This window comes from Tubulanus polymorphus, chromosome 7, assembly GCF_964204645.1.
Source record: "Tubulanus polymorphus chromosome 7, tnTubPoly1.2, whole genome shotgun sequence".
In the NCBI taxonomy this organism is placed as follows: Eukaryota; Metazoa; Nemertea; class Palaeonemertea; order Tubulaniformes; family Tubulanidae; genus Tubulanus; species Tubulanus polymorphus.
The window spans coordinates 7,705,077-7,731,936 of NC_134031.1; the positions used below are offsets into that span (position 1 = coordinate 7,705,077).

The following is a 26,860-nucleotide window of genomic DNA, read 5'->3' on the forward strand; positions in this document are numbered from 1 at the left end:
CAGAATTCCTTAGGGATAATATATTGAGTTGCTTTACCACGAAGCAGGCACAGGTGGAACAAATCAATTCAAGGTATTTCCCGTTAGCTGTTTCCTCAACACGGCTGTGGAGGGTCCTGGATGGGCACGATCATGTTTTTTTGTAACATAGCAATTTTGTCCCCACCTTTAGCTGCTTTGAGAACTTGGGTTCACTTCATGTATCAGGGATGAGAATTCCCTGCGGATCCGGGGTTTCCCGCGGATTTCCATATTGAAAAATATCAATTTTCCAAATAGTCCAAAATTGATGTAAAAGTATGGGGGGGGTGATGATCTCACTCAATTGGCCCGGCGCGATCGGTAATCAGGTGAACCGTAAAAGCGTTCAGTGCCTGTTTTACTTATGGTTGCGTAAAAGTATCGCATTTCAATGCATATTCATTGCAACACTGATTTTGTATCTACATTTGTACTACGATGAGTGTGTATGTATTTTATCGATCGGTTGCAGACACGCGCGTGCGGCAGCGGTAGTAATGTATATAGGCCTACTTACTGCTGCCGCGCGTGTGTGGCGAACGCCTTCAGATATTATACACTACTGGGAGATGATTTTTAGTGAGCATTCATCGGCGCATTTTATCTGCAATAATTCAGGGCTCGACCCGTAATTCATGAGATGCTGAATGTCATCGAATGAGGATGTACCACATTGGAACTAGCCATTACCTTCCAAAATATAATAGTCGTTCATGGGTTCAAGATCGCTCTAAGTGCTCGGAAAACGCTTTTAATTTCTAAAATTTTCTTGGGGTGGACCCCCAAACCCCTCGAAATCGCTTCGCACCTTTGGCGCTCGCGAGTGCTGACGGCTACACTGTCAGCTGGTTTCGCGTGTGTAACTCAAGAAAAAAAACCGCGGATTTTATGGTCGGCATTCTCATTTCTGATGTATGTACAGGTGACTATATTCCTTCTTCGCCATGGAACCAAAACTGAAGAACCAATCGATGAGTTAATTGAACTATTGCAGTAAAGACCATACCTGTACGATCCAACCATTCTAGATCATGTCAATGCTACTGAGATAACCACCAGCATTTGGCTGGCTATCACTGAAAAAAATGGGACTCAAAAACAAAATGTGGCGAGGACAGACATTTCTGCCATGTGGTGTGATGAATGATAGAATTTAAAACAGGCTTGACCGACCAGTGACCAAAACATACATCTACCACCGCATGTGTGCCCACCTTGTGGAAAACAGCTTTACTATCCTAAGATAAATGTTTCATGCTGCATGCAGGATGATGAACGAAGAGAAATCATCCAGGCGCTTAGCCCAGGGTGATGAGCATCATCCTTAGACCTGAAGGATACTTATTTCAAGGTGGTTTGCAGAAGTACTTCAGGATGAAGAAGAAAGGTTCCCTGTACCAGTTGTATGCCCTTCCATGAAGGTGTGCCCGTGCACTCACTTGGGATGATCATCGGGTATTTTTTCAAGAAAGAATATAAAGAGGTGGTAGACTTGGTTTGAGATTTAGAGCCTTAGGGTTGCCATATGTCATATCATTAGCAGAGCCTTGCATCATTTGAGGAGGTTATGGCAATACTGAATAGTCCTCGGTTGATCCCCTTTTTCTGCTAGAGGTGCTTGAGTACATGAAACCTGATAACTATTCTATAGGAATGTTCACAAAAGTGCACTGTGTCCCTCAATACAGATGGGAGGTCACCTAGAGAGGTTTCAAATGTCCATGTTTTCACTTTGGAAAACTATAAACCACTGAAAAAGGCTGGCAGTTAGGAAGATTTAGCTCACCTGAAACATCAAGGCACCTGTAGATCTGCTATCAAATTAGTACAAGAAACGTAAATCAAGTCAAATTTTTCAGTCTGTTGTATGTTGGAGTAATTGTATAGCGATAATTGTATATGTAGCTATTAATATCACAGCTAGCTCACAATCGCTACGTGACCAACCCGCTCATAGCCGCTCCTGCAAAGCAGCTAACGGTAAAATGTTGGATCAATTTTTTTCCACCCACCTCCATGTCCGCCTCCGCTTCCGCCAGCGTCTTGTGCAAAACTAGCCTTATGGAATTCACCACCACTCCAAGGACTCGACCACAAAATCAATGGGTTTGCATGGCGGTCATGTCATGCCATAACCTATACATGTATAGATAAATATAATTTTGAAAATCCCATTACTAATTTGCCGATTAACACAGATCCATAGGTGAAGTATTTGAACGAAAAAGACTTTGTTCTTTTCGATGACGTCCCAATTAATATTTACCCTGACTTATTTATACTCAAGTTGTGATCAATACATCGGAGTCGATGTTATGTGTTTCATGTGCATTAATCAATTTTTTTTGGTCGATTTCGGATACGGTACACATTTTTCAATATCTGAGCGTGCGTCTGTCACTAGGGTTACGCGATGTACTCCTCGCCACAACAACAAGCACAGTGCTTTGGGATGGTGGCATTGATTTTACTTTCAGCCCCCACTTGAAATTACGGTCTACAAAATCCATTAGTTACTATTTGAAAAGTCTTCAAAACATCTCATCATTGAAAAATACTCTATATGAATCTCACCTGTCCAATAACTGGCTGATTCATGTTTTATTCTTTCAAACCAATTAAAATCGTGCCACATGAAACAAATTCATAATTCTGGCTATCCACCTAAACAGTTTATATTTTGGAAGGATTATTTATTGTCTAACTGATGGCTGAATTTTTGATGACAGGTCAAAATGTTCTTTAATCAAAGGTTTGAATGTTTCTAAGATTAGGGGCGGATGGGTCTCTGAAAGTCCCTGAAAATTTCAAAATGCAACGTGCTAAATTTGACTCAAACCTGATCTGTGCCAAATCGTCTCTATGTGGGCTTTACATTGTGGATTCACCCCTGCAAATAGTATCAAAATAAGTTCATTATTTTTATAAAGATTTTCTTATATATTGTAGGTTGGGGAGGCACGTGCATTATACAACCTTGGCAATGTGTACCATGCGAAAGGAAAACATGCTGGTCGTAGTGGACATCAAGATCCTGGTGAATTTCCTCAGGAGGTCAAAGACTGTCTACAAAGAGCTACTGAATTCTATGAGTGAGTAAAGCTCGATATCGGATGATGCTGCAAAATAAATTGTATGTTCTAAAGGAATTCTAATGAAATTTAAATTTTTTAATGATTAAATTGATTACATTTTGCTCTTGCAACAGAGATAAGTCAATAAGTCAGGTCTAATGAACAAATGCTAACTTAAATATGTTACCTACATTCACTTTCGTCATCCACCAGACCAGCCCTTCATCCATAGACGGAATCGAGTTATTTTCAGTGTTTAACATGCTATGAAGGATTTTCTTTATATTTGGTTTATGAATGTGATCTTGTGGCCTTTTTGTGCCAAAAAGGTCATTTTAAGTCTGAATTAATGGGCATGTAGCTCCTTCAAGGCTTGTTATTATATTGAAATTTGGGATGCGTATTCTTTTGTTATATTAAAATTTGAGATGCATATATTTTGAAGGATCTCAAACCTATTACACAGGTTTTTCGATCAGTTGATTGTTTTGCAATCAGTGGCCGGCATAGTATCATCAGTCATGTTCATAGATAAAGAATGGCTTTGAGGAAAGTAACGACAGGTTTTAAGTCGTATTGTCTGTATAAAATAATTGTTACCACTGTGTTCATGGTATCACACCTGCATACAGCTTGGTATTATGACAACTTGAACTTTTACCCCTCAGCCGGTAGTCCCAAAGGGTATTGGGATTGCCTTTGTTCATCTATCTGTCTGACTGTATGTCCAGTAAGAGCTTGTTTTTGCTCAACGGTCTACACTTTTCAACCAATTTTCTAATAACTTGGTAGGCAGATTAAAGATGGGAAGAAGAATGAGGATGTGCCCTAATCTTGTTGGCTAGGTCATCAAAGATAGCCACCAGAGCCATATGAGCCATATTTGAGGGAAATATTTTGGACCTTGTTTCCAATTTTACAGTCTACAGTTTTGGATCATTTCCTCATTACTTGTTATCCAGATTATGGATGGGAGGAGGATGAGCCTTATTGTCTAGAACTTAATGCGTTGTCGAAGATGATTGTAGACTGAGGAGCTAAAGAAGCTTTTAATGTTGTTGAGAGGCATTGAATATCCAAGTTGTCAGAATACCAAGCAATATGCAGGTGTGATACCATGAACACATCTAACACCTGTAAAAGGATCTTAAAATCCATTATTTAAGTGATCGATAACCTATGTAGTTTTGTTTTGATATTTTATTTGTCATTCACTGTATTTCATTATTTTTGTTGTACTACTCCATTTCTTGAAAATTGGTATCAGATGTTTTTTCTACTCACCGTTCATTGATACCGTATTAATCCTATTTTGCAGAGCCAATTTGAGAATTGTTCGGGAACTGCAGGATCGTGCCGCTCAAGGTCGCGCTTGTGGTAACCTCGGCAACACGCATTATTTATTAGGAAATTTCAAACAGGCCATTACTTACCACGAAGAGGTACATTAGAAAGCAAATCTTTCTATATTTACAAAATAAAAAACACAAGTGGTAATAAGTAGGTGATTTAGTTTTGAGCAAGGCCTCAAGCCGCTATTTAGATTGTTAACATGCTGATGTATCAGATATTGTTTTTGAGTTGTGCCTATCATGATTGCGCCTATCATGATAGCTCAAAACGTTCCTTCAACACTTTTTATAACCACCGAAAAGAATAATCTGTTTCCCAGAAGAGCATAATCGAAAAGGCCTCAGTTATTGTGCTTATGAGGGCATGGTTTAACTTTCCAACTAATCGTAAACTAAAATCAGGAAGAAATGAGATTGATTCAGGAGTTGAAATGATTTTGTGAAACTGGATCCTAGACCTAAAAAAAGATTAAATTTGAGCCAATTAGAAAAATTTATTTCAAATGCATTGATGTTTCTTAATATTACACCAGTAGTTGAGGCTGATTTGATAAAGATTCCGAGATAACGTTTGTTTCTTTTTTTTCAGCGATTATCCATAGCGAAGGAGTTCGGTGACAAATCAGCGGAGAGGAGAGCGTACAGTAACCTAGGAAACGCACATATATTCTTGGGCGAATTCGACCAAGCTGCAGAACACTATAAGTAGGTTGATTGATAAATGAATGGCATTAATCACACAGTGCTATAAATCAGGCTATAAATCAGGTCCAGTTCATTGATTTGTGAATGATTGAATTCAAGTTTTAGGAATGTTATGTCGAAGTTGTAGACCCTTTCAGAAAGTTGCTGTTATAGATACTTATACAGTATATATCTGCCCATACATACATACATATGGGTTCGAATCCTGGTGGTGACAGAGTTTCTTCGTCGAAGGTTCTTGTCTGCGTGGCACTCAGTGGGTTGAGGATATTTAAAAAAAACTATTGAACCAGAAGTGCATTTAATTAGGGATCATTCAATTAGTACGTACGCGTGAATTTGCTGATTTTTAACCCCCTACCATAGGCAAACTATCCCCTCCCCCATGTGCCTACGCTATAGTAGTATATTAGTAACGACCTCTAATGCAAATGTAAGCATGTGTGGATGAAACATTCTATGTCTCTTTCTGTGACTTCGACATATGAGACTTGTAAATGCAAGCAATTTATGATTCTTTACACTTGTCTTTGTGAATAAGTGATGAAAAATTTATAGGATGAGCAGAAAAATGAAACCCGGCTTATGAGTTACAATGATTCAATGACAACGTTCGTACTGCATATGGAGTACAGTGCATACAGCTGTTCATAACCCTAACCCATACTCCTTACATACACAACCATACATATTTTGAATAGAATTTTCAAACCTCCTGCCCAATGCGTACGTACTAATTTAATGGTCCCATAGAACAAACTGATAACATTTTGGTATACTCGGTTCATAAGCTATGGAAACTCGTTCATGTGAGGTAAGTCAATGCGAGGATTTAGATTTTTGGTTGAGTAGATTGGTAAGATGGTGGGTATTTACTACATCTTTCTATATTTCAATACGTTGCTGTCTTGGTTTACTCTCTCAGAATACCTCTCCTCGAATGGAGCTTCGCAAATGGAGCCAGTCAGTTGAGAAACCAGGCTAAACAAATGCCATTTTATGGAAGCCTACATTAAAGCCTGGCGCACATAGGCAACGTTTTCTAGCAATTCCCGAGCAAACGCCCAATTTGCTCAGTGTCGAATGAAAAAATTGCTCCTCTGTGGCAACGGGAGACAGAAATCGTTGTCGAAAGGATTTACTCCAATATCAAACATGTTTGATATGGGGGAATGGAAAATTGCTCATCGCTCATTGATCATTTAGGTCACTATTTGCGTTGTTTTCATATTGTTATAAAAGCACGCGTGAATGAAAAAGTTGCGCGGTAACATCTTTTAGGTAAAAGTTATAGATATCAGCTTGGAGTAATCATTTGAAATGATTACCCCAAGATATCACCATCGATTGATCGTATATTTCCATTTCAGGAAAACGTTGCAAATCGCGAAACAATTAACGGACAAGGCTTTAGAAGCGCAAGCTTGCTATAGTTTAGGTAACACATACACATTGTTACGTGACTATGAAACGGCTATCGAATATCATTCCCGCCATTTGCTTATCGCTCAAGAGCTCAAGGACCGTGTCGGCGAGGGTCGTGCGTGTTGGAGCCTCGGCAATGCCCACACTGCGCTCGGTAACCACGAGAAAGCGTTGTATTACGCCAATCGTCACCTGGAAATATCCGAAGAGGTGAGTTTAGTGGTAGATGGAATTATTCGCATCAAATACCTTAGAAATATAGATTTCAATTGGGTTTTGAATATGATTGTTAAAAAAAGATTATACGCCCTGTTTCGCTCCCCGAATACAACCGTTGAAATCTTTCTTTTCATTCTTTTGCTAATAATGATGCCCTTGTATTTATCGATCACTAACTACCTTGTAGATAAGGACTAGAAATTATTTAGAACATTTCGCAAAAAAGAAAACCGTTTGGTATCTTGTGCCAACATTCCAACAGTGGGAAATGACAGTGCTTTATCTAGTGCTTCATCTCTTCTGCTTGTTTGTCTCAACTTAAGTCACATTTTTCTCTAAAATTCCAGTCATCTGCGCTTTGTAGCTCAGACAGCTCTTCAACGTGTGGCGCTAAACATTCATACATGATAATGATACATGTACACGGTACATGTACATGCTTGTAGTAATGTCTAATTGTGTGTAGATACAACTTAAACTAAGATCCAGAAACCAGAATATCTTTAATTTCTGATTAGTTTTGATTTTTTGAATTGGATGCCCTGAAGAGCAGCTGGTTCTGACTCTTAGTCACCAAATTCATCAAGCTCTTCTTCAGTTCCATCTGCTTTTTCCTGGGCTTTTGTTTTGGGCAGAATTAATCAACCAGTTTTTTTAGCCCACTTGGGACTTTAGTCCCAGCGGGCTATTGCGTTCACTTTTCGTCCGTCGTCCGTCCGTAGATGGAATCCAGTTATTTTGGGAAGTTTTGAAGACGCTTCAATGTAATGTCTTGATATTTGGGTTACACATGTATCTACCCTAGACACATCATCAGCCCAAAAACTGGCCCTGTCAGAATCAAGATGGCCGACTGGCAGCCATTGTTGTTCACCAAAATCAGCACCTTTTACACATTTTTGAGGGAAATTTTGAAGACGCTTTGATCAATTTCCTTGATCTTTCGTTTATATTTGATACCCGAAGACCCATCAGCTTCAGAAAAATTGGGTCGATCGGACTCAAGTTGCCCATCCTATGACCTTTTTAGTGCCCAAAAATGTCAATTTTGGCCAGAATTCTGGGTCCTGTAGCTTCCTACTGGTTTGCCATTTCTCATTGCAATTTGTGATGGGTATTCTTTGGAAAGGGATGTTTTATACCTGAGACAGGTATTCTTGATCAGCCAATTATGACGCAATTGGCGGCCATCTTGGTGTCATCAGTACTCATTCGTAAGTGGGAAAAAGTTTTTCCACATTATATTGATACCTAAGTATATTGTGTTACTACAATCAATTGGAAAGTTGTAGTTCATGATGTATTCTATGATTTTGAGTTTCAAGGTCATTGGTTATTGTATATGGCCACCAGGGGGCGTTAAATAATACAATAACTTAGTATTTCTATATTATATTTGTACCTATTCATATTTTGTAACCACAATCGATTGCAAAGTTGTAGCTCATGACATCGTCTATGATTGTGGTAAGTTTTGAGGACATTATTTATTCTATATGGTCACCAGGGGGCGTTGAATAGTAGAATAACTTAGTATTTCCTTATTAGATTGGTACCTAGGCATATTTGTTTCCATGATCAATTGCAAAGTTGTAGTTCATGACATTTTCCATGATTCTGGTGAGTTTCAAGGTCATTGGGTTTAGCATATGGTCACCAGGGGGCATTGATTAGTAACGCAACTGAGTATTTCCATATTAGATTGGTAACGAGGCATATTTTGTTATCGCAATAAATTACAAGGTCATTGGTGGGTTTCAAGGTCATTTGTTCAAGGTTTTTGTATATGGTCACCAGGGGGCGTTGAATATTGGAATTTTTGGATTGTTGTGCATTTGAAACCACTTCCCAAGTGGGCATGTTGTCCCTGGACCCCTAGTTTTTCATATAGATAATTTTGGTGAGAACAAAGTTATCCAACAGGCTTGGAGGCCAGTTTTTATAAGTTGAGACTTATAATAATGATAATAAAAATCTAATGAAATTTCTATAGTGCCTGTTCCATATACAAAAGGCTTTGGACTCTTTTTGTCTGCTAAGCACGCTAAGAAATTGCGATTTACACCAAGTCCTGATTCTGGAACTGGACCCTGTTGCTTTGTAGATGACAGAGGTTAAAACTTTTCTTCAGTTTTGAAGTAGATTTTAATTACATTAATCGTAGAAATACTTCATGAGGACTCCATGCTTCCAGATGGCATGCCTGACATTAGAACATTACATTGAGTAATTAATTTTCATTTAACGTCTGTAGGATTGATTTTTTGGGTTCATATCAGCACAATATCCCTTGGTCTCATTTTGAAAATGCTGTCTGTTAGATCCTCGCTTGCCATAAGTGGAATCCTCAATCCTGGCATTGATTACGGAGTCCTCATTAAGTACACATCGTTGACTGAGAAATTTCAATTTGATGAAATCTAGTGGTAAAATACTGTTTTTTCCTTCCCTCACACTTTATGTGTCTAAATAAACTACCTGGTCTGTGTGTTGCGTTGCGTATATCCTGTGGTGAGTACTTCTTGATTTAAAAGTTACTTATAATTCGATTCTTTGAGCACTTTTCATTCATTCATTTATTTTTTTTAAATGTTGTGTCATATTTAGTAGGAAGCTTTTTTGTGTCCTCGCCGTTCGAATTTTCCAGATGAATTTTCAAATGTTTGATCATGTCATTATATCTCATGAGCCCCATGTCTTGTACTGTAGTTTGCGGTACATGTTTATATGATTTAACTATCGACACAATACTATATAGCTCAATAATTCTGATAGAACTAATGATAGTATGAGAAGATTTTATAAATCCAGATGACTGTTGATTAGATTTCAGTACTTCTTCAAATTGCCTGACTGATTTTAGCTTAGCGATCAAATGAAAAGAAAATACAAAAACAATTCCGATATTTGTCTGAAGAGACATTTGCTTGATCAATATAGCATGTCTCTTGGAATGTACCCTCCCCTCAACTTTCCCTAGAAATGCCTGATGTTTACCTGACCAGGGTAGCATATAATTCAGAGAATATCTGGGGAGTTGTAGCATCAATTCAGATGCCACTTGCCCAGTCCTGTCTTAAGTCCAGAAGTTGTCTTGAATAATAAGTTGCAATAAAACTTTTGCAGGTGTCATTATATACTTTCATGTATAAGCCTGCTAGGGACTTATTAGGGCTATTGCCTTCACTTTTTGTCACTTCTCTGAATAGCTGAGTAACGTGGTGTTTCCATATATATTGGTACCTAAACATATTTTTTTGCCACTATCAATGGTAAAAGTCTTACTCATTGATGTACTCTATGACTGCGGTAAGTTTCAAGATCATCAGTTTCTGTATATGTTCACCAGGGGGTGTTGAATAGTGGAGTACCATGGTATTTCCAATTCTGTAACCACAATCACAGAATTGTAGTTCACACGACATACCCCATGATTGTGCTGAGTTTCAAGGTCATTGATTACTGCGTTTGCTCACCAGAGGGTGTATCAAAATTGTCAGATTGTCAAGCATGTAGGCACCAAATAGGCATGTGTCCGTGGACCCCTAGATACCCCTACCTGAAAAACGCTTGCCATTGCTCCTTTGTTGAGTGCATTTTTCAGCTCCTGTGCAGAATGTGCTAATTCTGTGCTAAATATGTACAAGTTTTGCTCAGCACGAAATCAGCATGGCATATTCACTCGTGTGAGGGCGACTCAATGGTTTATACCGTTAAGGATGGAATACCAGGGTTTTATACAGCCTGTGCCATAAAAAAAATTAGACCAAACCTTAGCTGTTCCTGGTTGCATTCATAACAATTTGAGGATACTATTAATGAAACCAGGGACAACTTAAGTTCAGTATCTTTTTTTTTGTGGGACAGATCTCCTCGTGTACCATAGATGCAGCTGGGTACGGTGTGGAAACAGGGTTTAAAAAATGGCCTGAATGGATGGGCCTTTTATCAAACTAAGCACACTATTTCACAACTATCAAACAATAATGGTGGTAGAGGTTGTATAATAAGGTGAAGTAGGCTTACCATGAAGGTTTAGGTAGTTGGATGGTAAGTTTTACTCTTTCAATAGTTATTGAATCATTGTCAAGCCTATTGCGTTATCCAAAACCGAACCCAAAAGACAAATTTTCTGGGAAATTTCCTCAACTTTCTCTAGATGCATGAACTTTCTATATGTATGTATATATATATAGATCTGTGTTTCAAGTAAACTGTGCCACTTTTTGGAATTTTGGCAGTATTTTTTATCCATTCCGTTCGTGCTTTTCATCGATGTTGAAAGAATTTTTGTACAAAATTTATTTTTTCAGGTGAACCTTTTTTTTAGCCCACTTGGGACTTAAGTCCCAGCGGGCTATTGCGTTCACTTTTCGTCCGTCCTTCCGTAGACCGTCCGTCCGTCCGTCCGTCCGTAGACGGAATCCAGTTATTTTGGGATGTTTTGAAGACGCTTCAAGGTAATGTCTTGATATTTGGGTTACACATGTATCTACCCTAGACACATCTTCAGCCCAAAAACTGGCCCTGTCAGATTCAAGATGGCCGACTGGCAGCCATTGTTGTTCGCCAAAATCAGCACTTTTTACACATTTTTGAACTTTTTGAGGGAAATTTTGAAGACGCTTTGATCAATTACCTTGATCTTTCGGATATATGTGAATTCCCCCAGGGCCCATCAGCATAACAAAAATTGGGTCGATCGGACTCAAGATGGCCGTCCTATGACCTTTTTAGTGCCCAAAAATATTAATTTTGGCCAAAATTAGTCCTTTAGCTTCCTACTGGTTTATCATTTCTCATTGCAATTTGTGATGGGTATTCTTTGGAATGGGATGTTTTATACCAGAGACAGGTAGTTTTCATCAGCCAATTATGACGCAATTGGCGGCCATCTTGGTGTCAGCAGTACTCATTCATAAGTGGGAAAAAGTTTTTCCACATTATATTGATACCTAAGCGTAATTTGTTACCACAATCATTTAGAAAGTTGTAGCTCATAACGTGTTCTATGATTGTGGTGAGTTTCAAGGTCATTAGTTGTTGTATATGGCCACCAGGGGGCGTTGAATAATGCAATATCTTAGTATTTCTATATTATATTCGTATCAATGCATATTTTGTAACCACAATCAATTGCAAAGTTGTAGCTCATGACATCATCTATGATTGTGGCAAGTTTTAAGGCCATTAGTTTTTCCATATGGTCACCAGGGGGCGTTGAATAGTAGAATAACTTAGTATTTCCATATTAAAGTGGTAACGAGGCATATTTTGTTATCACAATCAATTACAAAATCGTAGCTGTTGACATGTTCTATGATTGTGGTGAGTTTCAAGGTCATTGGATTTTGTATATGGTCACCAGGGGACGTTGAATATTGAAATTGTTAGATTGTTGAGCATTTGGAACCACTTCCCAAGTGGGCATGGTGTCCCTGGACCCCTAGTTTCATTTTGGTTCAACCGATAATGACTAACTGAATATTATTATGATAATTTACTATTGCCCTGTTTGACTATTGTCAACTGTCCTGTTTAACTTCTTCGTATTTCAACCTGATCTTGGTACTGATGCATTCTAACCTTCCTTGAATCTTTCCTTCGTTTGAAGCGGGAGGTGGGAGAGAATCTTTCTGGTGTGAATAAGCATAAACATGTTCTGGCATATCGTATTTAACTGCGAGGTATTCCCAGCATATTGGTTTGTAAAATGATGGAGGACCTGAAAAGTATGGGCCAACAGTGAAAAATGTACCAAGAAACTATGTGCTTTAAAGCTAGGCATACATCGACAAAGCGACTGGAGACAACTAGTTGCTAGTGAGGGAGTGCGTGGCTCATACCAATAGTTACATGTTGTCAGTCACTACTCATGCCGGTCGCTAGGTCCATAGCGCACACATCGATAGCAACTGAGATGTGTTATCTAGCAAATATTCTTGAAAGCATCTCGAGTCACATGACAAATTGCTTTGTTTTAGTCAGTTGTTACCATGTGTTTTTGATTATGGAGCGCCCACATCGAAGGAAATGACAATAACTGAGTACAACTAGTTGCTCAAAAGTAGAACATTGGCAACTGGCTGGAACTGGAGATAGATGGACGCTAACCAGTCGTAAGCTAGCTCACATGGACACTTTGAGCAACTGATTGTATCCAGCCAGTTGCTCTCATAGGCTGAAAACTGCCCGGCAACTAGTTGTCTCCAATCGCAATGCCGATGTAGGCTAGGCTTAAGGGTTGTCTGAAGGTATCTTAAATGATACAAGATCAAAGCATATTTACAAATAGAGATTAAATCAACATGTTTGTTGCTGCAAGTATGTCTATCCTTGAAAAAACCCAATTGTCACTTAAAGCCTAATTCTTTTTTTCAAGTGAGTGTGTTAATCATGTTTTGTCTCTGTACTACCAGATCTCTCAGGAATTGTATCTGTGATCTCCTGGCGAACTGCGTTACACTAGGTATGACAAGCTATCTTGTCACCAGTAGTGTTCATGTTGCTTGTTGATTCAACATTCAGTGAGACTTAGACTCTGTATAACTCGAATTTCCTCTGACCATCTGATTTCGTCTGAAGTGCGGGATTTCTGGATTCTAATATCTGAGTTTCAATACTAATCTTATCGATTTAGAGATCATTTTAGAACTGAGCAAGACGATATACCAAGTTTGACGGATACGTGATATGCAGAGTCTAATGAAAATGTTCTCAAGGGACATTTTCTTGAAGACATGAATACCGTCCTCTGTTTTTGTATGGAACTTTCGAATCCAATAGATTGTTGTACACATCATTTTCAATAATGAATGATATCTTGATATTTTTATAAATGTATTTATTTTTACAGATTGGTGACCAGACGGGGCAAGCTACTGCCCAGATGAATCTGGCTGATCTAAAAACAGTACTTGGAATAAATAGCGATGTTACTGATAGTTTTAGGTAGGCATCAACCCTGGAAAGTTTAGGCATTTATTTCAGTTGATCAGGTGCGTGCTTTGAAATATAGACATTGATGGTTCTTCGAAAAAGGCCATTAACCGTCAATGCTTTTTGGGCAAATTCTTTAATCTATATTATGATCCAATGATGACTACAAATTATATAGCATTTTCTGTTTTCCTGTTCTGAAATCTGGTTGGTAAATTCTAAGGAATATATATAAAGTCAATGTTGAAGTATCGGGCCTTAAAATCGCTGAACTTTTAGTATACATTGTAGTTGGAGTAGAGGTAGTAAAGCATCGCCCTACAGCTAATTACCTGTTAGAGCTATGCACCTATGTATCGCTGGTCAGGGAGGCTGAAACAGCAGTGTATCCATTACAGCCATGATCCATTGCATCCATTGATCAGGTGATGAGGGTGCTGGAAATAATGGTTGATTTATTCCTGCAGGCACAGGCATGTTCTCTCTTGGTTGCAGGACTCTCTAATGGGATGGGACTCTCAGAGACCACATAAGTTTAAAACCCTGTGGTTTCCACAGGTATTTCATGAGTATGATTATAATTCAATTTTCAGTTTATTACTACATGTCCCCTGATTGATGATTGAGTTTCAAATTTTTCATTGGACGAGCCCTCATTCCACAGATCTGATGCACGGCGAGTTAGCTTGGCACCTGAGGAAGAAAAATGCTAAGACGGACCGGCAACAAGCCACATGGTGGATCCCTGATTGCCGCAGTAGCATTGCCAGTTCGGAGGCTTTGTGATAGGAGTGTTTTTACATATGGGTTTCACCGTAAAATTGTGTCGTTTTCCCCTAGCATTTGGGACAACTTGCTTGAAGCGCGTGCAAGAAATGAACGGGTCGAGGGGTGTCTAAATATATTTCAAGTTGACAATTAGATTTTATCGTGTCATTATTGATATATCGTAGTTTGAACACTGCTGATCGAAGTAGCATGTCATCATCCATCACCGAAACGGACGATGCCAAATTACAAAGACGAAGAAGTATGGAAAACTTAGAACTGATGAAACTCACGCCAGACAAGGTATTATTGGTTACCATTATATAGGAATGAAATATCAAAACTTCTTTTCATGAAGAAATTTTCTATGTACAATTGTTTATTGAAAGTACCCCCCCCCCCCATCATTCTAAGGGTAAAATTCAATGTCACTGCGGAGATTTAACTGAAGATTTCTTAAACATTGTCATACTCAAGCTCTGAGATATCTTCCTGGCCAAATACATATGGGGACCTGATTACATATCCTCACCTTTGAATGCAATTATTCACCATCATCATTTTCTTCTGTGGGTGAGCTACTGGGCAATCGACCCTTTATCTTTTTTATTCATATTGGAAAAAAGCTTATTTTGTGTAATTTAATGGCACCAGTTTCATATAAAATTTTCCTCAAAATGGGCAACTGACAACCGTTTTTGTTCAGGGGTTATGGGGATGTAAAATATGTGGAAAAGGTTTTTTGCCGCAATTGTTTTTATTCATGCATAGATTATGCAAATAAGCCCTTGATGGGAAAATCAAGAGCCTCCAAACTGTTAGATTCACCCCAAATTTCCACAGCATAGTGACAATGATTTCTGATTCAACAGACTTTAGATGCATTATGGAAAATACAAATATCTCCTCAACTGCACATTTTCTGGGCTCAGTTTCAAAATTTTACTTTTTGAATTGTGATACGATATTTAAGAAAACTCTGGTGTCTTTGCCAATTTGATATTCATCGACAAAATATTTTTCTGACTACAAAATCAAGGATCAATAAATCAAGATGAATTGAAGCTAGTTGATTCGCTAATTGTAGACTGTTCTGTTGCATTCCGAGAAATTGGGGGTAAGCAGCAGCCTTGATAAGGTCTATGTCCATTTTAATCGATTTTGACTCAACTCTGTGGAGTCCAAGAATAGATAAAAACTCACATTTTTGTTATCTTGAAAATCGAAGCAAAATAAAGATTTTAATAGTTGCGTCTATTATCGTATTTTGGCTGTACCTGGATACTCTTCCTAAACTCATTCATAAATGTATCTTTCAATAAGCAATGCTCCTTTTTTAAAGCTTTTAGATGACCGACAGAATGTAACGAATGGAGCCCGTCCTAAACTCAAAGCCCGGATGCAGAAAGCGGCGTCTGTTGCCGGACCGGATATAGACGGACCTAAGGTAAACAAAAGTCAGTTTATCCGAGCAGCGACAGTATCAGTGACTGATGTCAAACAAAGGGTAAGCTGGCCATATGTGCAGTGAACGATGAAATCTTGAAATTCTCCCCACCACATTCATTGCATGATGCAACTTTTTAAAAGGTTTCTTGTCTTTTCTGTCCTCTAAACATCTTTCGTCGCTTATTGTCAGTGAATCTATCAGTGACCACTTTCGTGTCATGGTGGGTCTGCAGTTTGTCTTCGGTGTTGAACTCGGCAAGTTCAGTAGTCGACCTAAACTTCCATTGGTTTAGTTAGTTTCAAGGCCCTTGACATCATCGAGTGCTGGACACAACGCAGTAAAATTGAGATTGTGACACCAGGGGTGTCACTAGAATTTTTTTAAGGGGGATTAGAATTAATACTAGTGGAACTGTATGCCATTCTTTGCAACATATCCGCCAATTGTCGAAGGCAAACAAGCATTTCTGAATCCTTGAAATTGCTCGAATGTTCTTAACCCTTTCAGTGCGTCTACACCGCAGTGCGGTGTATGAATCAGTGATGGATTTTGCTAGTACACCGCACTGCAGTGTATTGATTTAATTAGTAATTACTAATTATCTCTATTGAAAGTAGGCAGCACCTGTCAAACATAGTGAAATATTAGTAACTAACGATATACCGCGCCAGGGTGTAGACGCACTATAGTGGTATTCCCGTTATTCAAAACACTAGGGTGGAATTTTTAAGAATTTTCAAATAATCTTCAGCACTATAGGGTATTAATTAGCCAGCACTGAAAGGGTTAAATAGTCTTAATTTTTGAAATTCGAATCTTAAGGGGGAATTTTTTTTACCGCTTAACCTAATAGACCGCATAATAGTATGTCGACGTTCCACTTGTTTCTCCGCATAACGTCCTCCAACGTCCGCTGTACTATAGCGCCACCTATGTAGTTTGAGGGGGTCAAAGGTCAAACTTTTGACCAAAAATCGACCAAATCTATACAGCAATAGAAAGCCTGTATAATTATCTTCAAAATAACCAATGGTTGGTATGCATCATGTTCAGTAGTTTTTCAAAATGTGAAAAAAACAATATTTGGAACTAAAAAAAGGCAGAAATTGTAGATCGTCTGCACCCCTGAACCCCCTCTGGTGACACCATGGAAACTTCAATGTCTGTCAAAAAACCTCAAATTTATTCCAATCATTAAAAGTTTAGAAAAAGTCAACTTAAGGGCATTGCTAAAAAACAATAATAAAAAACATACCACATGAACAATGAGAGCACAAACATTTATTGCTGCCACCACACAGAAAATAAGGGATCATGTAATGAGAAAAAATTCACAACATTCAACACTTCATTATAAACAAATAATCTCCTGAGATAGCTTCTGACCCCCCTTATCTAAAGGAATTTCCAACTCCTTAAATGATATCAACAAAAATACCATATGAAGGGGACTGTATCTTCTATTCTATACCTTGAAGCAAAATGGTAATACAGATATAGTCAAAAGTGCAGATGTTCAGATGGTCATTTCCATTCAACGGGGGTTTGAATCGCACTATTTCCCGCAGAAAAATTCCATTCTATATTTCTATCCACGATTTGGGTTTAGGAGCACTGTCAGAGTTTCACCATTTCACCTGCTCCGGGTACTGGGTAGACCCCAGGCACCGAACCAGGACTGGTCTCGTCACATCAGACACCCGGCACTTGTATCCGAGATCCCAATCCTGATTCCCGGTCCCTGTCATCAGTCAGGGGTAGTATCGGCGAGTGCCGGATAATCTAAATTCTCTGATTCGGATCCTCTCTTTCGAATGTACAAATTTAAATTCCACAAGTTGAAATTTATGAAGTAGTCATAGTTTTCATTCAAAAGCTTGAAAATCTGTCTTTCCCATAGTCTGAGTTTTTGTTAGTCGTGGAAATTCTTGCTATCCAAAACATGGATTTACTGTACAGTTTCCTTAGTGATAATGGAATAACAGTCCCCCAACAAGATCAAACCAAAAAATCCATAAGATCCAGTTAAAAGACCAAACCCAACTTGAAAAAACTACTGGGTACATGAAACAATTATGATACAGATTACCACAAAAAAGGATATACAACTCCAGAAAAACAGGATAAAAGATGGGCTGAAATTTGCAAAGTGTTTTGTGGCTAGATTCATGATGTTTCTCATTGAATATAGTCTTTCTTCAATTGATTTGTCATGATACTATAAATTCAAAACGAGTAAGATCGAAGAAAGATTCATAGCTTTTATTGATAAGCACCAAATAAATGACATTTTGATAAGATGCTATTCGGAAAGGGCATAAATGATAAGACTGGTACCCAAGTCTATAGACTGTCTCTATTATACACCCCATGTCAAAGGGCAATATATTGTAAATGAATTAGCTGGTTTTGATTTGAATTTTGTCAATCGTTTCGTTTTATTTTTCCGCAACTATCTTATGGTCTTTCTCTGGCAAAAAAGCATTGCTCTATGTTCTTCCCTGCACATTGTCCAGCTTTTCCTTTGCATATTGTGTTTTGAGTTGTTCGTAAGCCGATTCTTCTTCGATATGAAATGACCTGTTTTGTTGCAGTTGTGCGAAAATGTTTGCTGATTTTGCATGCAAATGTTTTCCTCTCGTACATTGATGACTGAAGTGCCATCTCGAATGCGAAACACGAACTATCGTATACTACTGTAGTGACACAGCCGAGAGATCCAGCATAATCCCAATAAAAAATCTGTTCATATGAATAAATTCAACATTACTTTTATTCATACGTGATTTACTTCGAAATTGATAATCAATGAATTATCATACCCATGCTTATTCACTGAGGTTTGTTCTGAATAAGGAGTTTATTGACACCTTTTTGGAAAATTCAATGAATCTATTTTTTAAATTTTCATTTACATACACCGTGAACGATCCAGTAATCGTGAATCATTTGCCGTGCATTGGTTGGAATAATTATAATTTATATAGTGGAGGGTGTTCGGTGGAAATTAATGAGGTCATGCACCTGGGAATCTGAAATAAAACCATATATAGATAGATACCATATACACTGTGCATACTAAGTACACATATGCCAATTGTTAATGAGGTATCTATGGCTGACTCATTGTAGTAGTTATGAAATTGCTTTTTTCACCTCGTTCACGTTATGCAGAAAATACATATGAACTAATCATTTAAGTATATCGAATTTCATTAAAAAGTAATCATGCGAGTGATACATTTTTGATAATTTTTCTGCATTGCTTGTTCTTGGTTCATGTGAAGTGAGAATTTCGTGAATAATTGAAGTGATATACTTATGTGCTGTGCAGGTACTCAGCGCGGAGTCCGATGAAGACAATTTCATGGAGATGATCGCAAAATTTCAAAGCCGTCGTATGGAGGATCAACGTTGCTCATTCCGACTGTTACAGAGTGCCAGTCGTCAGGATTCGACAGAAAAAGGTTAGTAGATTTTTTAAACATAATTACTCTTTCACATTTTGCCCGTATGAAGACTTAAGTAAACTAAGTAACTTAAGCCTAACTTAAGTCATAAATCCAACCCGATTGTCAGATTTTAAGGCATTGGCAACCAGTCGCCAATTTTTCAGTCGGGGAATTTTTGCGACATGAGCGTACTAAGATCATAACGACTGATCAGTCGTAAGCACAATTGAATATACTTACGTAGATTCATCTATCCAGGAAGGTAATGAATTCAAAATCATTTTAACGACTTAACTCTGAAAGTGACGTCACTATCGTGATCCAGACGGTAGTGACTGTTGAAGTCGAAAGGCTTGATATAAGTCTCTACCTATCGTATTCAGAGTAAAGTGTAAAAATGATTTTGATTTAGGCACAATCATTAGGATCGTACATGTTCAAATTCATACCACAATCGGAGCTAATCTTTTGTGACCTGAGTGAACTTACGACCGATCGTAAGATCATAACCAATGAACAGCGACATCGCACGGACTAGAGCATCCGATTCAAAATTATCGTGCATCTCAAGTGACCTGAGTGAAGCTGATATCAGTCAGACAAATGAGTCTTGGCCAAGGCGGCGACTTGAACTCGCGACATAGGATTGGATCTTCGTGCGAGTTAGGCTTAAGTGACGGCAAACTGTACCTGCTAAAATAATTATCATAAAGACATTCTCAGGTGTCAAGGAAAAAAAATTGCATGTACCGGTAGATAGATTTTAATATTGTGTTCTCATTGACAAAAAGATGAAAAGAATCAGAATCTATAATGTGTGGGGGCCATGTTTAATTTTTTTTTTCTCAATACAGTTGTTGTATTGCATTTTATATGAAATTGTATTGCAGCCAATAAACAGACTGAAGATTTCCTCGACATGGTCGCAGGGATACAAGGTTCACGAATGAACGATCAACGGGCTGAATTACCATTGTTCCCTGGTCTCCACGCCAGTGACGCTGTCAGGGAACTACTGCGTGAAAAGAAAGATAGCCACCCGGACGATGCGTTTTTTGAAATGTTAATGCGATGTCAGGTAAGAAGACAATTTCATGTATCGAGAATTTCAAGTTCACTAAAATCAATCAATTAAAGTCGAGTGGAAGTTAACTTGCGGCCACTTGCAAAGTGATCAGTTGCAACAGGTCACAAATGGCCGCGCACAGGTCAACTGCGACCAGGAGAGACGTTTATGTCGCATCGCAGATAGTGGAATGTGTGGGTCTCATTGTGGCTGGCAGTTGCTAGGGCGCATAGATGGACGGGTCGTTGTTTACTGGCGGAGAATTACGTCACAACTAGTCAAAAGCAGTTGCAAGGTCACCCTACACTACATGTATATTATCATAAATGTAGTTACAACAGCTGACTCGAGTCATCATGTTTATTGAAATGTTTTTCAATATAATGTCTCTTCTTTTACGAAATAGCGTCTCGATAAACGGTGTTTATCAGTCACTAAACAGGCCAGAAAATGCTACTCTTTTGTGTGTGACTAGCAAATACTAGATCACACAGATCCCAGTTTCAGGACAAGCGCTGAAATAGATTGAAGCTTCATTATTGAAATGGAAGAGAGAACTAACGATGAAGCGGTCTGGTTTCTGAATGATCAAATGTAATCCTGCTTGTACACATACAGTGAATCTATATCATTGATAGCGGTAACTCAATGGTTACTGTATGCACATTCGTGATTGTCTGCATCCTGATAGGTATCTATCTGTCTGAACTGGTACCGTGGCTATCACGTTTGTCGAAAAAGATTGTGTGGTCCAATAAACATTTATAAAAATTTCACTATATATGTTGCATTAACGACCTATAAGGTTACATCACAAATCTAGTACAACATACACTCACTGTGTAGCTCAAGTGGTAAAGCGGTAACAGTCAGATGAGAAATTTGGCTCTCGCATAGGGAATCCATTTTTCTAGAAACCTTTGTGTTTCTTTTTACTACATGTACTTAGTTTTGACAACCTCTGCTATCCGATCTGAGTTCTTTTCGGCGAAGGACCCAATCTCCACAGGAACATGTTCTCCAGGAGGTTACCCACGTTATCAGAGATAAAATAGTGTTTATATATTCCAAAATGCCCTACTAAATTCACGGGCAAGGAATTGAAAATGTTCTAATTCCAAGCTCACAAAAAAGGTGTTTTCTGCGGGTATCTCATTAGTAATTAAACGAGGATGAGAGTGAGGGCGGCGGGAGGTAGGATAAGACTGGCAATCATATTGAGCGTACGGTTATCTGAGACAGATGTAATTACATAGTGATTACTATTGATAGATTATTACTAATCAATCAAGTGTTCGTCGGATGGAAGAAAGTCGGCAACTGGCGAGGATAGATTGATAGATTCTATTACATCGATTCTTGAGTGTTTTATTGACATTTATCTCTGAACCTCTCTTAAGTCTATCTGCAAGAATAGCTACGACAGACAAGGATTTCAAATGATGAGAAATTTTGTCTTATTGAAATTATCTATTCTTAATGTCCCTTCCACTTGTAGAATTAACTGCCTAGTCGTCTTAATATCTGGTCCATCAAAACTTGGCGAATTGTCTTCGAAATGAAGTTTCATTCGAATTTTATCATAACTTTTACTAGCAAAATACCATCCCACAGGACAGGTAGAAATCGCTGAAATACCAACAGAAGGGAGTAGCTGCATTGCTTCTTTGCCACAGAACTGACCATTTGTGATGTTAACAACTGTTCATCTTGTTATCGTAATTGTTTCGGTGTGCATGCAGTGATGTACAAAATGCTTGAAAAATTTTAGTTCCTTAGAACATTCTACACATATTCTCGGTGATGTATGCCAAATTTGATGAACATAAAACATTCTTCCTCACAGTTTATTATTGCAGTATGATATGTTTAGGTTATGTTCATAAATCTGGTACTTCAGTGAATGCGTAACCAACAGTGTTGTGAATGGCAGCATGTTCTTGCCGTTGGATAAATAGCCGCACGGATTGAATTCTGCAATCACAGGACAGGGCTTAGTACTACGATTCGGACAATAAACTCAATAAGGAATCATCGCTTCCAAGTAACAGACCCATGAATGCAGAAAACCTGTTATCGTTGCTTTGCAGCCATATTTATCATTTTCTTATTGTGGTGAGATAGACAGTTCAACGGTCAAAGGCAATGAGGATTTGATCTGGATGGTTGATATTTGATGAAAGTCTACGACGTGCAGATGCAGTCTGCTTCTCGAGACATGTGTCACCATCCTAAATTCAATAATTCGCCAAACTATGCATATCTTTTTGTCAGACTTAACGTTTGATGCTCTTCAGACGATGTACGCGTGGATTCGTACGTCCTTTCAAGTTGAAGATGCGAATGAGTAGAAGTAGCGGTATTCGCTATTGCCCGGTGTAAAGTATTGATTTGAATTCCGATGATGATTATTGATTTATATTATCCACGCGTACGTATTAGATCATGCCAATATACACAAATAGTCGAGGGCCATGACCTGATCTAAATCACTGCAATTCTCGGCCCAAAAAGCCCGATCTGGCATGTAGCGTCCCTAGAATATTGCGTAGTTAGCGAAATACGAGACATTGTTAATCACAGCTGTTGGAATGATCCACTCTAAATGTCATCAAATTTATTTATTCAATGCACACTGGTATAACAGATGTAAAAATTTTAAAATCACTTCAATATGACAACTGACAATGGGGACGATAAATTTGATGTTACTGCAAATTTTTTAAAAATTCATCTCCGTAAAAAAAGACTGTAAATAGCGTGAAATAAACATGAAACAGATACAATTTTTGTGACTGCGCATCTTCTGAAACAAGAAACAATTCATGGAAATAATGTTTCGATTGCTACGCGCACTATTTCAGAGGAGGTTAACAAGCAAAACCACCAGTCAGGGAGCTGAACCCGTTTGTCTTACATTTCATGTTAATTTTTGGCACCATTTATTTTCCGTTGCGAGGGTATCTGGGCTCTTCAAACTTTTTATGAAATCCATTTGCGACCTCAACACAATGGGGCATTGATCTCTGATTTTTCATGTAGCTTCATTGTGTATTATGGATAAATACCATTTGTAAGCAACATATGGTCACTCCACTTTATTGACCATTTTAATATTTGATGATAGCATTTGAAGCTTTACAGCGAGTACTCTTTCAGTAAATTACTTATATGTTGCAGTTTCCAGGTCTTATTCCCCATGTGGTAGAATTTCACTATCAATATGTAACTACTCTATTCCCCATTAGACCAGGATTTTCGAGTAGTTTCAACGATACCCCGGCTAGATATCAATCGGTTCGACTTATTTCCGATATCTGAGCGCAATTTCAATGCGATTTTGTTACTGAAACCACTTGTTTTTTGTCTCCATCATCGGGGTCGCCTACAACTCTAGATTACAAGCGACCATCGGCGATCAGTTGCTAGTAGAAGCAATGCTGTGGTTTCGGTTTTTCGGTTTTTGTTACTATTTTATTACGAGAAATACTGATTTGATTCATTTGATGCACACAGAAATATGAGAGATGTTACTGAGGATCTTACTGTTGATTACTGATGAATTTGCTACTTGATTGCACTTTTCAGAGGTTGGCAGCCGTGATTATTGGAACAATGAAACGGCTTGATTTTAGCAAAAAATTTCAATTGACGTAAAAAATTAAAGAATACCCATTGCAGCAATTTCCAATTATCAAGTTATATTTAAGAAAACTGAAAAAATTGATATTCAAAAACAGCATTCACGAGATTTGAACCTGTAGCACGGATCGCGTGATGGCAGTACAGCCACAATTTGGTGTTCACAATCACTATAGCTGTGATCACACGGGGATGATTTGGTCCGCGCCAAATTGGCGCTGATCAGACCCTGAGTCAAGTTTGGCCAAATTAGTAAGCGTGTTCACACGTAGGATACTTAATAATGTTCAAACTAAGCGAAAGGAGTCATTTCTGGAGCCAGTTACAATTCACATGCAATAATTTTACCAATGCTAAAATTCCATTTGGGCCTGCTGATCTGACGTTTTTGGTCAGGCCAAATGTGGCCTTCCAAACAAGGCACAGGCATATTTCATTGCGTATGTTCTGGGCATAATTTGGCTTAGGCCAAACAGGCACAGGCTCATTTGATACCCATGTGAATGGTTGTTCTGGGCCCAATATGGCATGAGCCAACACAAGGGGCTACCTCAGCCGAGCTTAAGTCTGTCCTTGACTTTGTGAAAATGATTCTCCTAGTTGCCAGGTGTGGGTGATTTTTCTAGAACGTATTTAAAACTCTGTTCTCTTGAGGCAATTTGTTTGGCTTCAACTGTAGCACAATTCAAAGTTAGATCTTGACTTGTTCAGTTTATGTGTGAATATTCTCCATTCGTGGTTAAAATCATTATGAAACAAGAAAGTAACAATATTGTCAGTTTGATTTTGTTTTCCATGCAGTTCCATGCAGTATCCAATAGTGGATGGCTCTCAGAATATCAATAGCGGACTTGGTTGACACTAGCTAAGAACATATCTATCATAGCTTTATTTCGGGTAACTGCATTTTCACAGTTTTCAGGCGCCATGTTTTGGGCACCCGTCGGATCCAAATTGCAGATATTTTTCTCAATATTTTTTTTCAATTTATTTCTTTTAATTTCATCCATAACTCTGGATTGGATTAAGATTAAATAAAAGAAATATCATCAAAAAGATCAGTTGAAAATTACCTTCTTCGTGATAACGCATTATATATTATATATATATATATTAGAATGTACATGTATTTTACATAAAGAATGCACTCTGGTTAGATCTTTGCAGATTATCACTGAAACCTTGCTTCCCTCAGTAGCCTTACTGGTATCCGATTACCTAAGTCATTGAATATCACCAGGGCAATTTGGTCTTCTTCAGGGGTTGGTAAACTTTGTTTCTGTTCCAAGTGAACTGTCTAGAATCTAATATCGGCGGGTTCATGAGGGAATTAAGAAATCTGAAAAACTATTTCCTTGCGACTCGTCCATGATGCCACCTTGCTGTTTGATTCCGGTAGTAGAGGCTGCATAGTTTTGCACTGAAACAATGATAGTCAAACAGTTCATACCCGGTTACATATATTCATACATAATTTAGAAAGTGATACTTGCGTAATTGTTCTCGCTTACTGTAATCTTTAGACTTCAAGCTACAATTTTTTTCGTTTCCAGCAAATTATGGTAGTATATGATGATCTAGGCTATTTTATTACCGGGCGCGAAAAAAGATATGAAAGTGAATATTCTAGTGGAATTAGCCACCATTGAAGTCGGGTAGCGGAGCAATTTTCTCTTGTAATTGAAAGATGTTTGGCCGTTTGTTTTTTTTTTTCGTCGTGTGAAAGATGTCAGCGACTGCGTCAGATTTAGAAAAGCATCTCTAAACACATCACCGTGTCGATTGGCAATAATTCGTCACCTAGCAACAGAACTGGCAGCAGGCGGCTGCAGCGTCGTCGGATGGATGTGTGTTATCAAGCTAATGCGTATAATTCAAACTAAAAAGCGAAAATGTTGCCATATGCATTATGTGAAATTCTTGGAATTTCTCCGTTGGGTGACTATGCAATTCATTCACCAGGACAGTAAAACTTTTTAGTTGCATACATATTTGATGATAAGGGGCTCTTGAAAGAATTTTTTTATCTGTTCAACTGAATGTGACAAATGCCCACACTATATTGATCTTAACAAGTGGACTCATTTCTGAATTAACTTGTCTACGACACTATTTTGTCACATTTTTCACGATGTGATTATTGTAACTGATTTTCTTTATTGGTTTTTCTTTTTCTATCTCGATTACATATAATCGTCATTTTCTTAATACATAGATAAATGTTTTGTTAGACTTGATAGAATCTGATAGTTGAAAAATCCATCTGCCTCTTCAACAGTTGCTTGCTGGTTGAACGATCTAAAATCGATCAATTTTATGTCGATTGTATTGTATTCAATCTTACTTCTCACTAAGCTGACAAACCATGTTTTTTTTTCTTATAAACCTAGCCCAGTTGAAAATGTCTCTAGGTCAAAATTCGTTTTTCAAACAAAAATCAATCGGAGTGACGGAGGGAGAATGAGGGGATAGGGAGAGAGGAGTGTGTGGCGTGTGTAAGAGAGGGAGAGAGAATCTGTGACACGAAGGCAAGAGGATAACATGAACAACGCATATACACGCTTGCACTCACTGAGTGTACAGTAAAGCTATCGGTGACACTGTTGTCAGCTGCGAAATCGGTCTATTCTAATCGTTATAGAAATAACCGCGAATGTCAAGGAATATGGATGCAAATGAGGTATGTAATACTTACTGACGGGCGGTCATGATAACGATGTAGTAGTCGGTCGGTATATCATAGATTT

The 26,860-nt window shown here is 38.2% G+C and overlaps 1 protein-coding gene across 2 annotated transcripts in view; it reads left to right on the forward strand.

The window, feature by feature from the left end:
• Nucleotides 1-26,860, forward strand: part of LOC141908888 (uncharacterized) — a 79,790-nt gene that overhangs the window by 40,365 nt on the left and 12,565 nt on the right. For both annotated transcript variants that reach the window (XM_074799154.1, XM_074799153.1), the window contains 9 exons: nucleotides 2,971-3,113; nucleotides 4,414-4,537; nucleotides 5,037-5,152; nucleotides 6,523-6,787; nucleotides 13,653-13,747; nucleotides 14,689-14,806; nucleotides 15,846-15,950; nucleotides 19,288-19,420; nucleotides 20,296-20,483. In XM_074799154.1, the coding sequence (XP_074655255.1) occupies nucleotides 2,971-3,113; nucleotides 4,414-4,537; nucleotides 5,037-5,152; nucleotides 6,523-6,787; nucleotides 13,653-13,747; nucleotides 14,689-14,806; nucleotides 15,846-15,950; nucleotides 19,288-19,420; nucleotides 20,296-20,483 (1,287 nt within the window). The remainder of the gene's footprint in view (nucleotides 1-2,970; nucleotides 3,114-4,413; nucleotides 4,538-5,036; nucleotides 5,153-6,522; nucleotides 6,788-13,652; nucleotides 13,748-14,688; nucleotides 14,807-15,845; nucleotides 15,951-19,287; nucleotides 19,421-20,295; nucleotides 20,484-26,860) is intronic.